Source organism: Pelodiscus sinensis, chromosome 16, assembly GCF_049634645.1.
Source record: "Pelodiscus sinensis isolate JC-2024 chromosome 16, ASM4963464v1, whole genome shotgun sequence".
Lineage (NCBI taxonomy): Eukaryota > Metazoa > Chordata > Testudines > Trionychidae > Pelodiscus > Pelodiscus sinensis.
The window spans coordinates 3,198,202-3,211,547 of NC_134726.1; the positions used below are offsets into that span (position 1 = coordinate 3,198,202).

Below are 13,346 nucleotides of genomic sequence, written 5' to 3' on the forward strand. Positions count from 1 at the left end.
GTTCCCCTCAGGCCTAGGTCCCAGCTGGGCCAGGGACTCGCCCTGGGAGGCTGCCCTGGCCACGGAATCTCCTCTGTTCCCCCAGGCCACACGGAGAAGATCTACTCCCTCAAATTCCACCCGCTGGCTGCCGACATCCTGGCCTCCTCCTCCTACGACATGAGCGTGCGGCTCTGGGACCTGCAGGCGGGCACCGAGGTGCTGTGCCTGGGCGGGCACCAAGACCAGGTGGGGCGACCGAGGGCATGGGCCGTGCGCCTGCCCCAGGAGCTGTGGGCGGGGCAGTGGGCGGAACAGCACCCGGCACAGAGGGCAGTGGGTGGAGCTGTGGGTGGAGCAGCACCCAGTGCAGGGGGGCAGTGGGTGGAGCTGTGGGCGGAGCAGCGGGGAGCAGTGGGCGGAGCAGCACCCAGCGTAGAGGGGCAGTGGGCGGAGCAGCGGGGAGCAGTGGGCGGAGCAGCACCCAGCGCAGGGGGGCAGTGGGTGGAGCTGTGGGCGGAGCAGCGGGGAGCAGTGGGTGGAGCAGCACCCAGCGTAGGGGAGCAGTGGGTGGAGCTGTGGGCGGAGCAGCGGGGAGCAGTGGGCGGAGCAGCACCCAGCGTAGGGGAGCTGTGGGCGGAGCAGCGGGGAGCAGTGGGCGGAGCTGTGGGCAGAGCAGCGGGGAGCAGTGGGCGGAGCAGCACCCAGTGTAGGGGAGCAGTGGGTGGAGCTGTGGGCGGAGCAGCGGGGAGCAGTGGGCGGAGCAGCACCCAGCGTGGGGCTGGGCCCTTCCCCAGGGCAGGCCAAATTCAGGCAGCTGCCCCCTGCGCCCCTCTCCTGGCCCTGCCCCGCCAGGCCCCTTGCTGCCCCACTTGGCTTTAACTCTTCCAGCGCCCGGCCGGCAGCCCCTCCCCCAAGCCAGCTGAGGCAGCAGGGCTTGGACTGGGGGCCAGGGGCTGCCACCCCCTTGCTGCTGGCCGGGCGGGGCCAGGGCGCGTGTCACGGGGCAGTGGGTCTCTTTCAGATCTTCAGCCTCGCCTGGAGCCCGGACGGCCAGCGGCTGGCCACGGTCAGCAAGGACAGCAGAGTGCGGGTCTACGCGCCCCGCCGGAGCCCGGAGCCCGAGCAGGTGAGGGTCGGTCGCTGCTCCAGGGGGCGCGGGAGAGGGCATGATGGAGCCCTGCGTCTGGAGAGGGCACAGGGCTGGGAGGGGGTGGCTGTGGGGCAGAGGGGTCCCTATGGGGCCGGCCAGTCCCGTGCTCCCAGAGGCCCTTCCTGCCCCTCAGTTCCACCCCACATTTGCCCTGTGCGACCTGTGCCCCTCTGCTGTCAGCATGGGGGGTGCCGGGGACTCACAGTCTCTCCCCCCCAGGAAGGCCCCGGCCCCGAGGGCGGGCGCGGTGCACGGCTGGTCTGGGTCTGCGGGGGCCGCTACCTGCTGGTGTCTGGCTTCGACAGGTAAGGGCTGGGTCGGCGACCCACTCGGGCCCCGTAATCAGCTTCCCCCAGCTCCCCTCGCCATGGGCCTGGCAGTGCAGCCACCTCTGGGGGGGACGGCAGCAGCCGCTGCTCACAGGCTGGGGCACTGACCTCTGCTCCCTGGTCCCGTCTGAGCCGGCGCCCTCAGCCGCCGCTCACTTCATGGCACTGCCCGGGGGCACGTGGCGACCCCCGGGCCAGTCACCGCCCGGCCGTGGGAGGAGCTGGGGGTTTACGTGCCTGGGGGCTCCGGGCCTGGCAGAGAGTGTGGGGCAGAGCTGGGCCCTGCGGCCGGGCGCTGCTGAGCCGCACCGTGTCCCCCCAGCCGCAGCGAGCGCCAGCTGGCCCTGTACGACGCCGCGGGCCTGGCAGCCGGGCCCCTGGCGGTGGTGAGCACCGACGTGGCGCCCTCCACCCTCATCCCCTCCTACGACCCGGACACCAGCGTGCTCTTCCTCACCGGCAAGGTGAGTGGGGGCGGCCCCCGTCCTCTCTGTGGCTGCTGCCGGTGGCGTGTCCCGCCCGAGCCACCAGGCCTCCCGTGGCATTGGTGCCAGGGCTGAGCTGCGTCCTGGGGGAGGGCCCTGGCACGGGGAGGGTCTGGGAGGCGGGCCCCCTGTGCCCAGCCCCTGGGTGTCAGTGCCTCCGGGGGGGCTTTGGAGGGCTGGGCTGGGGGGTGATGGCAGAGAGGGGTCGCCCAGCACTGTGGGCAGGGCAGCAGGGCCCTGCCTGGGCCCCCATTGGGAGGCCGTTGGCCCCGACTGGCTCGACCCACAAGGGCCAGGCTGCTGGTGGGGCTCTCCGTGTAGCCGGTCCTGCAGGGTGGGGCCTGCCCCCCTCGGGGCCCCACCACGGCCCATTGCCTCCCGAGCCACAGTGCCACACGGCTGCTTGCCACTGGCACCGTCTTGTACCCTCCCCTCGTGCCCACCCCACCCGCCCCTCGTGCGCCCTCCCCTCGTGCCCACCCTACCTGCCCCTCGTGCGCCCTCCCCTCGTGCCCACCCCACCCGCCCCTCGTGCGCCCACCCCTCGTGCCCACCCTACCTGCCCCTCGTGCGCCCTCCCCTCGTGCCCACCCCACCCGCCCCTCGTGCACCCTCCCCTCGTGCCCACCCTACCTGCCCCTCGTGCGCCCTCCCCTCGTGCCCACCCCACCCGCCCCTCGTGCGCCCTCCCCTCGTGCCCACCCTACCCGCCCCTCGTGCGCCCACCCCTCGTGCGCCCGCCCACCCCTCACCCACCGTCCCCTCCCCTCCCCAGCCCTCACCCACCTTCCCCTCCCCTTGCGCCCCGTCACCTCGCCCGCCCACCCCTTGCGTGGCCACCCTGCCTGCCCCTCTCACAGTCCCCTTCCCTGTGGTGTGTAGGGTGACACAAGAGTCTTTGTGTACGAGCTGCTCCCCGAGGCGCCCTTCTTCCTGGAGTGCAACAGCTTCTCCTCCAGCGACCCGCACAAGGTACTGGGGCTGGCGGGACGAGGGCCCTGCGCAGGGCGCTGTGGTGCCAGGTGGGCTGCCCACTCCCACGGCAAGGCCTTCTGCTGCCCCCAGGCGTGTTCTGCCTGGTGCAGGGCACCCCCCAGCCCGGCAGCGCTGCCCAGGCCTTGGCCAAGCCCCCTGCTCCCGGGCACTCCTGACAGCCCCCCCCCCCGACTTTCCCGGCCGGCCGGGAACTCACCACCCGCTCCCCGGCATCGCAGGTGCAAAGCCGCCCTCTGGTGGCCCCCCGGGGGAGTGCAGGGCGTCACAGTGCAATTCCTGGCCCGGCCGGTAGAGGGCGCTGCGTGGTACCAGGCATGTGCAGGGCCACGGGTGCGTGGGTCAGGTGGCGCTGCCCAGGGCACTGTCTCTGCCCCCGAAGTCCAGGCTGGCTGGAATCTGCAATGAGTCTCTGTGACTCCTCACTGCCCGCTGGCCAGTGCCCGGGTGTCCATGGGCGGGCACTGGGTTAGACGTGTGTCCTGCGGCCTGGTTCTGCGGCCTGGTTCTCCGCAGTGCAGGGGGTGGCACAGGGGGGTCTGAGTCCCTGGGCTAGTACCTGGGCAGCCTCTTGCCCTACTGCTGGGTCGCACGGGACCCCAGGCACCTGACTGGCACAGCCTGGGCACCCCAGGAGCCCGATGGCACAGGGGCTGCAGAGACGGCTTGCTGGGGTGGGGCAGAGGCAGGTGAGGGTGGGGCTGGTGTGACACCCCAGGGTGCTTTTGGCAGGGGTCGGGATGCCAGGCAGGGTTCCTATGCCATCTGGGTAAGGACGTTCTGCCTCCACTCAGCCCCCTGCAGTGTCAAAGGCCGGAGGGGCTCTCCCTTTACACGCTGTCGTCCCGGGCCGTAATCAGCTGCCACGTTCCACACCAGAAGCAGCTGCATCTCACGGGCGGTTCAGGCCTTCCCTCTCTGGCTTTGCATTGTCCCTGCAGAGGGCCGTGGGGCCTGCGCAGACCCTACACCCCGAGGAGGCAGCCTTGCCTGAACGCAGCCTCGTGCAGCCCCCTCAGCTTGCCCCGCCAAGGAGGGGGCGGTAACCCCGCGCCCTGGCAGTGAGATCCCGGGGGCGCTACCAGGCTACTGACCTCTCTCTGCTGCCGCAGGGCTTCGTGTTCCTGCCCAAGACGGAGTGCGACGTGCGGGAGGTGGAGTTTGCCAGGGCGCTGCGCCTCAGGCAGAGCTCCGTCGAGCCGGTCGCCTTCAGGGTCCCCCGGGTCAAGGTGGGTGGCACCGAGCTCCCTGGGCTGGCGGGGGGCTGGGCCAGGAGAGTCCGAGCCCCACCGAGCTGCCTCCCCCTTTCCCTAAGGGGCTGCCAAGCCCCCGCGCCCCACACAGCCTAACCCCGCCCCTCCTCCCCCTGCAGAAGGAGTATTTCCAGGACGACATCTACCCGGCCACCGCCGTGTGCTGGGAGCCGGCCCTCACCGCGGCAGCCTGGCGCACGGGCGCCAACGGGCAGCACCGCACCGTCAGCCTGCAGCCCCAGGACATGACACCGGGTGGGTGAGGCAGGGCACAGGGCAGGCAGGGGTTGGCCCTTGGCTGGTGCAGGGTGGATCCCATGAGCCTTTGCCAGGGTGCTCGGGTGAAGAGGGGTGTCCCTGGCCGTGGGGCACTGGGAGACGCTAAGGCTCAGGGTGGGCAGGAGGAATGGGGGGCCTTGCCAGGCGCAGGGCAGGAAGGGGCCAGGGAAGGCTTAGGGTGGGCAGGGGCTGGCGGAAGGGGGAAGGGGCCAGGGTGGCCAGGCTCTCCCTGGGACTGGAGGAGGCCCTATGGGAAGGCCGGTGAGCTGAGCTGGGTGGCGCCAGGGGGTGGGGTGAGAAGGCGGGTGCTGACGCTGTTCTCTCCCGCCGGGCCAGTGAGCGCGGCCCCGCAGGAAGCGCCTTCCCGGAAGTACGTCCCGGCCAAGGTCTACCTGGAGGAGAAGTCTGACGAGCAGAAGAAGGAGGAGGTGGGGCAGCCCCCAGGAACCTGTGTGGCTCACTGCCCCAGCCAGGCCACCCTGCCCCATGGCCATGGTCTGTTTCTGGCCTGGTGCTAGGGTCCATTGGCCACGCTGGGTGTCTCCCTTTGGTGTCTCTGCCAGATGCTGACCCTGCCCACGTGCTCCACGGAGCCCCTCCCTGCCAGGTTCTGACCCCGCCCACAGCTCCATGTAGCCCCTCCTTGCCAGGTTCTGACCCCGCCCACCTGCTCCACGGAGCCCCTCCCTGCCATGTTCCAACCCCGCCCACAGCTCCATGGAGCCCCTCCCTGCCAGGTTCTGACCCCGCCCACCTGCTCCACGGAGCCCCTCCCTGCCAGGTTCTGAGTCCGCCCACCAGCTCCATGGAGCCCCTCCCTGCCAGGTTCTGACCCCGCCCACAGCTCCATGGAGCCCCTCCCTTCCAGGTTCTGACCCCACCCACAGCTCCATGGAGCCCCTCCCTGCCAGGTTCTGACCCTGCCCACCAGCTCCATGGAGCCCCTCCCTGCCAGGTTCTGACCCCGCCCACAGCTCCATGCAGCCCCTCCCTGCCATGTTCTGACCCCGCCCACCAGCTCCATGGAGCCCCTCCCTGCCAGGTTCTGACCCCGCCCACCAGCTCCATGGAGCCCCTCCCTGCCAGGTTCTGACCCCGCCCACAGCTCCATGGAGCCCCTCCCTGCCATGTTCAGACCCCGCCCACAGCTCCATGCAGCCCCTCCCTGCCATGTTCTGACCCCGCCCACCAGCTCCATGGAGCCCCTCCCTGCCATGTTCCGACCCCGCCCACCAGCTCCATGGAGCCCCTCCCTGCCAGGTTCTGACCCCGCCCACCAGCTCCATGGAGCCCCTCCCTGCCATGTTCCGACCCCGCCCACCAGCTCCATGGAGCCCCTCCCTGCCAGGTTCTGACCCCGCCCACCAGCTCCATGGAGCCCCTCCCTGCCAGGTTCCGACCCCGCCCACCAGCTCCATGGAGCCCCTCCCTGCCAGGCGCTGACCCCGCCCACCAGCGCTCCCCCAGGCAGGGGGAGTACCTGTCATGAGAGTGCCTGCTGGAGTCAGCCTCTAACCCGCGCCCAGGGCTGGGACCGAGGCTGCAGTGCCCGCGTTCTCAGCTGCCTTTCACGGATGCCTGGGACCATTGCGGGCCGGTGCCCACACTCTGCCCTTCTCCCTGCAGCTGCTGAGCGCGATGGTGGCCAAGCTGGGCAACCGGGAGGACCCGCTGCCGCAGGACTCCTTCGAGGGCGTGGACGAGGCGGAATGGGTAGGCTGGGGCTGCTGCGGGGTGAGGGGCTGTTGTGACGCGCTGCCCTCAAGGGGACAGCCAGTACTCAGCTCGCTGGCAGCCACAGGGCTGCCTGAGCCCCCTGCCGTCTGCTCTCAGCCCCCCAGGAAAAGCTCGGCAGTGGGACCTATGGACAGTTGCCTGGGAACAACCCTCCAGACCTCCATGCCCAGGGGGAGTCCTGGGGGGGCAGAACACCCAGTGATCCCACCCCTGTGCCAGGCACCCTGCCCAGGATGTGGGGGGGGCTGTGGAGGGGCAGAACACCCAGTGATCCCACCCCTGTGCCAGGCACCCTGCCCAGGATGTGGGGGGGGCTGTGGAGGGGGCAGAACACCCGGTGATCCCACCCCTGTGCCAGGCGCCCTGCCCAGGATGTGGGGAGGCTGTGGAGGGGGCAGAACGCCCGGTGATCCCACCCCTGTGCCAGGCGCCCTGCCCAGGATGTGGGGAGGCTGTGGAGGGGGCAGAACGCCCGGTGATCCCACCCCTGTGCCAAGCGCCCTGCCCAGGATGTGGGGGGGCTGTGGAGGGGGCAGAACGCCTGATGATCCCACCCGTGTGCCAGGCGTCCTGCCCGGGCGTGGGGGGGCTGTGGAGGGGGCAGAACGCCCGGTGATCCCACCCCTGTGCCAAGCGCCCTGCCCAGGATGTGGGGGGGCTGTGGAGGGGGCAGAACGCCTGATGATCCCACCCGTGTGCCAGGCGTCCTGCCCGGGCGTGGGGGGGCTGTGGAGGGGGCAGAACGCCCAGTGATCCCACCCGTGCCAGGTGCCTTTCCTGGGCTCCTGGTCCCACTCACCCATCTTTCGTTGTAGGACTAGCCCTGGAGGGGTGACTCCTTTCCCTGGGACCACCGTCTCCTCCATGCCAAAGCTGCTGGCTCCCCACGCCCTGCCTGGCCTTGGCGGCTCCCACGCTGAGGACTTGCCTTTCGCTGGACCACGCCCGCCCCAGGCTTCGCCGCTGCCCGCCTCAGTGCCCCACCAGCAGCGCTCTGCCGAAGCACCCAGGATGCCCACTCTGTGCCGGGCTCTGCTCTGCTACCCAAGGGCTAATGGACTCGGCGAGCCAGACCCTGCCTCCCTCCTCGGCCTGGCCTGCCCCGAACGCTCTGCCGCTTGCTCGGCCGCCGCGCTGCCCCCGCTTCGACCAGGAGTGCGCACCTCAGCCCGACACACCAGCAGGCGCCTCCGGCTGGCGCTGCTCAAACTACCCCCCTCGGGGTAACCTCCGCCGGCAGTGACAGCCCAGGGGAGTTGGGGGAGCCGCTGGGGGGGGTCTGGGCCTCCCAGCCTGGCCTGACGTTTCCTTTCACAGCCACCGACCCTTCCTGGTGTGGTACCACCAGCTCTTCAGCCCTCAGAGCTGCCCCCAGGACAGGGCGCGACTGGCAATGCCCCCTTCGGCCAGCACGGGGCTCTAAGGTGGGGGGTCCTTGAACGCCTTACAGGCCTGCCCCAGAGCACTCGCCCGGCCTTGCTGCACGGTCAGGCCCTTCCTCCGGGCCGCAGGGATCACGGGCCGGAGGCTGGAATGCCCCCGGCACAAGGGGCCACCACGTGCCTTCTCTGTGTCTGCCGCCCTGGCTGCTGGCACCCGGCGAGTCACTGCCTGGCTGGCCCTGGCATTGTTCCGCCAGGAATCGTGTGTTCTCAAAGCACAAGCCCCCCAAGGGCACCCTGCCCTGGTCTCGAGGGCAGCCCATCTTGGGCAGGGTCACCCGGGGGGAGCCTCAGGGATGGGAGGGGCCATGGAGCCCAGCCCTGTGGTTGAGGGGTTCAGCTGCACCCCCAGAAATCAGGAAACCAAGGGAGCCCAGCCTGCGTAGCTCTACCTTGCCAACAAACCCAAGTGCCAGAGAGGGCTGGCACCATTGGCCAAGGCCGGGCTGGGCTTGTCAGGGGCAGGGCCAGGGGCCCGCTGGGTGAGGCCGAATGCCAGCAACCCAGCTGTGCGCAGGGGGCTTCCGAAACGGCACCGCAAGTTTTAATAAAAGGTTCTTTAAAAACCCAATGGAGGCAGCAAGTCTATAACCTCGGAAAGGCCGTGCGGCGGCAGAGCCTTCTCCAGGGTGGGGCGGCCGGCTGCCCCTTGCCCGGCACTGGGCAGGGTTCCAGGAGGTGACCCAGGAGGCAAAGGGACCCATGTTCAGAGGCCGGGCCCTGGGGGAGGGTGTGACGGCGCGTTGGGGGTCCCCCATCTCCTGCACCCCGAAATGGCACAAACAGACTGCACCAGCCGGTGGAATAGAGGAATTTTATTGCCTCTCCAGGATACAGCACAGCACAGATGTAATCTGGTCACAGAGCTGGGCTAGGATGCCTCAGGCCCCCTTGAGATGGGGAGACCGGGCCCCTAAACTCCAGCCCCTTTCCCTAGGCTGTCTCCTCCATGCCCCCAACCAGCAACTAACCAACCCTCTTCCAGCCCTGCCCCCAGCCAGGGCAGCATCCACCTTCCTTTGTTCCTCTCCATGGGGGGTGTCTGGCCATACCGGTTGAGAGGTCCCTTTGCATAGTGACTCATCCTGTTTTGCTGGGTCGTGGTACCCACGGCAGCCAGTGGGGGTTACCCCAGAGCCAGCCGCATAGAAACCAGCCAGGTCCCCCCACTACGTCACAGAGGGAACGCTTCCTGCAAAGGAACTGCCAGTGCCACTGGGTCCGGCTCCCACCGGGCACGGGGCCTGGCAGCAGGCGACCCTCCAAAGCCCGCCCCATGGGACTGGCTGGCTGGGCACGGCTCAGCCCGGCAGCGACTGCGCTGGCGGCCAAGGGGGCCAGGGCCTGGGCCATATTGGGGCATATGGGGCTGGCAGGGGGTCTCCAGGGCTTGGTGCCCTCCCGGGGCAGAGCACCCGCAGGGCTGCAGACGGGCGGAGGCATCACGCCGCGTGGGGGGGGCAGAGGCCCGCGGGCCGGGCCAGTGGCTGAGGACTGAGGCCCGCGGGCCGGGGCTGGCAGCGCTGCCCGACTGGGCTGCACCCCGCGCTCCGCTCGCCGGCAGGGGGCGCCTCGTGCCAGTCACATGATCAAACTAGCTGGGCCAGCCGGGGCTGCAGCTTCCCCGCCGCCCGCCAGGGGGCGCGCTCCCTCCGCGCTCCGCCCGGCCCGGCTCTATGGTGCCCGGCGCGCGCCCCCCGCCCCGCCCCGCCCCCAGCGCTTCGCTCCCCGAGCCGGGCCGCGCGCAGGGACATGGTGAGCGCGGCCGGGCCCCCGCCAGCCCCCCCCCCACGCGGCCTGGGGAGCGCGCCCCGGCGGGGGGCGCGCCCTAGAGGGGGGGGGGCGTCCTGGCGGGGGGGGGGGTTAGTCTGCTGGGGGGGGAGCCCTGGCGGGGGGGTTATCTGCGGGGGGGGCGCCCTGGCGGGGGGGGTTAGTCTGCTGGGGGGGGCGCCCTGGCGGGGGGGTTAGTCTGCTGGGGGGGTGCCCTGGCGGGGGGGGGTTATCTGCGGGGGGGCGCCCTGGCGGGGGGGTTAATCTGCGGGGGGGGCGCCCTGGCGGGGGGGTTAATCTGCTGGGGGGGTGCCCTGGCGGGGGGGGGGTTATCTGCGGGGGGGCGCCCTGGCGGGGGGGGGGGTTATCTGCGGGGGGGGCGCCCTGGCGGGGGCGTTAATCTGCGGGGGGGGCGCCCTGGCGGGGGGGTTAATCCGCGGGGGGGGGCGCCCTGGCGGGGGGGTTAATCTGCAGGGGGGGCGCCCTGGCGGGGGGGTTAATCCGCGGGGGGGGCGCCCTGGCGGGGGGGGGGTTATCTGCGGGGGGGGCGCCCTGGCGGGGGCGTTAATCTGCGGGGGGGGCGCCCTGGCGGGGGGGTTAATCTGCTGGGGGGGTGCCCTGGCGGGGGGGGGGGTTATCTGCGGGGGGGGCGCCCTGGCGGGGGGGTTAATCTGCGGGGGGGGCGCCCTGGCGGGGGGGTTAATCCGCGGGGGGGGGTGCCCTGGCGGGGGGGTTAATCTGCAGGGGGGGCGCCCTGGCGGGGGGGTTAATCTGCTGGGGGGGTGCCCTGGCGGGGGGGTTAATCTGCAGGGGGGGGCGCCCTGGTGGGGGGGTTAATCTGCGGGGGGGGTGCCCTGGCGGGGGGGTTAATCTGCTGGGGGGGTGCCCTGGCGGGGGGGTTAATCTGCAGGGGGGGCGCCCTGGCGGGGGGGTTAATCTGCAGGGGGGGCGCCCTGGTGGGGGGTTAATCTGCGGGGGGGGGCGCCCTGGCGGGGGGGTTAATCTGCAGGGGGGGGCGCCCTGGTGGGGGGTTAATCTGCGGGGGGGGGCGCCCTGGCGGGGGGGGTTAATCCGCGGGGGGGGCAGCTGCCCCTCCCCTGATGCCGCTGTGTCCGCAGGCCAAGTACCTGGCGCAGATCCTGGTGCTGGGGGCGCAGGTGCTGGGCAGGGCTTTCGCCCGGGCGCTGCGGCAGGAGTTCGCAGGTGAGCACCGGGCGCCCGCCCGCTCTGGGGCTGGCTGGTCCCGGCCTGGGCTGCGGTGCCCCGATTGCCCCGCGCGTGCCGGGCCCTGCCCAGGCCGATGGGGCCGGACAGAGCACAGCGGGGTCCCCCATGGCCCCACCCAGCCTGCAACCGGGGAATTGAACCTGGCGCCCTGGGCTCATAGAGCCACTGGGGATGTGAGCAGGTGTCTGGTCGCTGGGCTCCTCCAGCCCATCCCCATCCCCGCCGGAGCAGCCCCTGCCTGCAGGGAGTGGCGGGTGCTCCAGCCCCAGGTTTAACCAACTAAATGGGATTTTACATCGCCAACGGCCACCCCCAGCTCGCAGCCTGGTGGCACGTCCGGTTGTGCAGCCAGTGGCCCCCGTCCCGCTGCTCGGGGGGCAGCTCTCCTGGGAGTGCTGTGGGTGGGCTGTGCGTGCGGGGAGCCAGCTCAGGGTGTCTCTGAACAGCCAGCCGAGCCGCGGCCAATGCCCGGGGGCCCCAGTCTGCTGCAGCCACCAGCCTCTCAGGGATCAGCCTGCAAGAGGCCCAGCAGATCCTCAACATCTCCAAGCTGAGCCCGGAGGAAATCCAGAAGGTAAGGGCACAGCGCGGGCCGAGCCACAGGCAGGCCTGCACACGCTGGGAGGTCGGCCCCTTGCCCCGGCCACTGCAGGCTGGTCGTCGCGCTCTGGCAGGCATGGCTGGGCGGTGGCAGGTCCTGTTCCAGGCAGTGCCCGTGTATGGCCACCTCATTGGGGCCCTGCCACCCTGCTGGCTGCTGGGGGGTAGGCTCTGTGCTGAAGCGCATGGACGCGGCCCCCAGCGCATTCCCATATCCTGGGCACTGCCTGGAGGGCCCTGTCACCGTGCGTCCCGCAGCCGGCTGGCAGCGCGCTGACATGCAGAGCGAGGGCAGGAGGAGCGGCCGCCCATGCTTGGCTTGTTTCCTTTGGCAGAATTACGAGCACTTATTCAAGGTGAACGACAAGTCGGTGGGGGGCTCGTTTTACCTGCAGTCTAAGGTAAGGAGGGGTTGGGCCGGCCCCATAGGGATGGGGGCTGGCTGGCTCTCTTGGGAGCTGTGGGGCTGGAGGCTTTCAGGCTCTCGCTGCGCTAAGCCCCTGGAGCGGAAGCAGATCTTTTCCGAGATCTTTGCCAGGTGACTGTGTTGCTTGCAGTGTCCTTTGGGTGCCCCATCCCCGCATGCCTCTCTGGGCTCTCCTGTCACACGGGCTGGACCCTGGAAGTCCCCAGGAGCAGCATGTTGGAGCCTGAGAGAGGCCACGCTCTTGGGGGTCTGGCACCACATCTGTTTGCCCAGGGTTACGCCCGGGGGCACGTGGACTGAGGGAGCAAGCTGCCCAGGGCTGCAGCGTCTCAAGTTCCTTTGCTGTCGCCCGGCAGGGCCTGGCCTGAACCATTGCGTGTCCAGCTGTAACCTGGTGTCATCTGCCCCCCATGCCAGTCGCCAGGTGCTTTCTGCTGGCACAGCCATGTCCCTGAGCTCTCCCGGCCTGGGTGGGAGGTGTGACTCATCGGACGTCCTGTCTCCAGGTGGTGAGAGCCAAGGAGCGGCTGGTCGAAGAGCTCCGAATCGAGGCCCAGCGACAGAGCGAAAAGGAAGAGGGGCAGAAGCCAGAGACATAGCCACCCCCATGCCCTCTTCTCAGCCCCCTAACTTATAGCCAGCCAATAAATCCCCTTCCTGTAGCTTCCTCTGTGTGGTTTGGACTCAGGAGGCTCGGGGGCAGCGTTGGGGGGCAGCCCAGCCCGGCGCTCTGTGGACACCTGTTGTGCACTGGGACCAACAAACATGAGGTAGAGGGGCAGCTTTCCTTCCTGACCCATTTGCCCTGAAGCATGGCGTTCGCAATGCCTGGTGCCGTATGTAGCCAGCTGGCTCCTCCGGGGGGCCCCCTGCTTTAGCAGCACTGTCCGTGTGCCCCTTGCCCTGTGTGGTTTGGGCTGGACACTTTCCCGCGCGCCCACCGTGGCAGAGATGTCTCTTCCCGTCTGCTCCCTGGCCAGCCCCACCTGCAGCCTCAGGAGACTGGCTGCTGGGGAAGACTGGATGTACACGGGCGTGAGAGCCGTGCCAGCGGGAGCCCTGCGCTGGGTGTGAGCTGGCCTTTGCATCAAACCCCTGAGCTCTCCCTGGGGGGCGGGGGCAGCCACAGGATCCCAGCTGTTTAGCGGGGGGGAGACTGGGCCCCTGGCTTCACCTGGGCTCTGCAGTGAGGTTCCCAGCCCCTGGAGGCCAGGCCGGATGAGCTGTGGGCCCAGAACATGCCCCCATTTCAAAGAGAGTTTTGCCAAACTGGGGGCAGCAAACGGAGGGTTCTTCCCAAGAGCCCTGCCACAGGCCTGCCCGCAGCACAGGAAATCCACCGGCGTGGGCCCCACAGACAGGATGGCCCGTGTGGCCCCTGGCCCCCCTAAATCAGCTGCCCGAGATGCCTGGCGCGTCTCCTGGGAGGCGGCGCTGTTCCACAAAGCCCTCCGGCCAGGGGAGCTCTGCCAGGCCTGTGCTCCCTCCTCTCCTGGTCAGTGCAGCAGCCGGCCAGGGGCAGCAGGCGATGTGTTCCCAGGGCAGGGAGCCCTGCAGCTCCCCAGGGGACAGCAACCCCAGCTGGGAGACCAGTGCCCCGGGGAAACGCCACGGAGGGAATACCCCTGCCACTGCCCACCTGGCCGAGAGCAGTCCGTCCCAGTGGTGTGCA

The 13,346-nt window shown here is 70.2% G+C and overlaps 2 protein-coding genes across 3 annotated transcripts in view; both read left to right on the plus strand.

Annotated features, from left to right (window-relative positions):
* CORO7 (coronin 7) overlaps positions 1-8,221 on the plus strand; it is a 98,799-nt gene extending 90,578 nt beyond the window's left edge. For both annotated transcript variants that reach the window (XM_075899092.1, XM_075899093.1), the window contains 10 exons: positions 86-228; positions 1,004-1,108; positions 1,352-1,437; positions 1,784-1,925; positions 2,829-2,918; positions 4,052-4,168; positions 4,312-4,447; positions 4,808-4,899; positions 6,098-6,184; positions 7,024-8,221. In XM_075899092.1, the coding sequence (XP_075755207.1) occupies positions 86-228; positions 1,004-1,108; positions 1,352-1,437; positions 1,784-1,925; positions 2,829-2,918; positions 4,052-4,168; positions 4,312-4,447; positions 4,808-4,899; positions 6,098-6,184; positions 7,024-7,029 (1,004 nt within the window). In that variant the 3' untranslated portion in view covers positions 7,030-8,221. The remainder of the gene's footprint in view (positions 1-85; positions 229-1,003; positions 1,109-1,351; positions 1,438-1,783; positions 1,926-2,828; positions 2,919-4,051; positions 4,169-4,311; positions 4,448-4,807; positions 4,900-6,097; positions 6,185-7,023) is intronic.
* A 754-nt stretch (positions 8,222-8,975) lies between these two features.
* PAM16 (presequence translocase associated motor 16) lies at positions 8,976-12,336 on the plus strand. The gene is made up of 6 exons (XM_075899099.1): positions 8,976-9,116; positions 9,150-9,405; positions 10,539-10,623; positions 11,094-11,221; positions 11,583-11,648; positions 12,181-12,336. Exons 2-6 carry the CDS (start codon positions 9,403-9,405, stop codon positions 12,271-12,273), a joined length of 375 nt encoding a protein of 124 aa, XP_075755214.1. The 5' UTR covers positions 8,976-9,116; positions 9,150-9,402; the 3' UTR covers positions 12,274-12,336.
* The last annotated feature ends 1,010 nt before the right edge of the window (positions 12,337-13,346 follow it).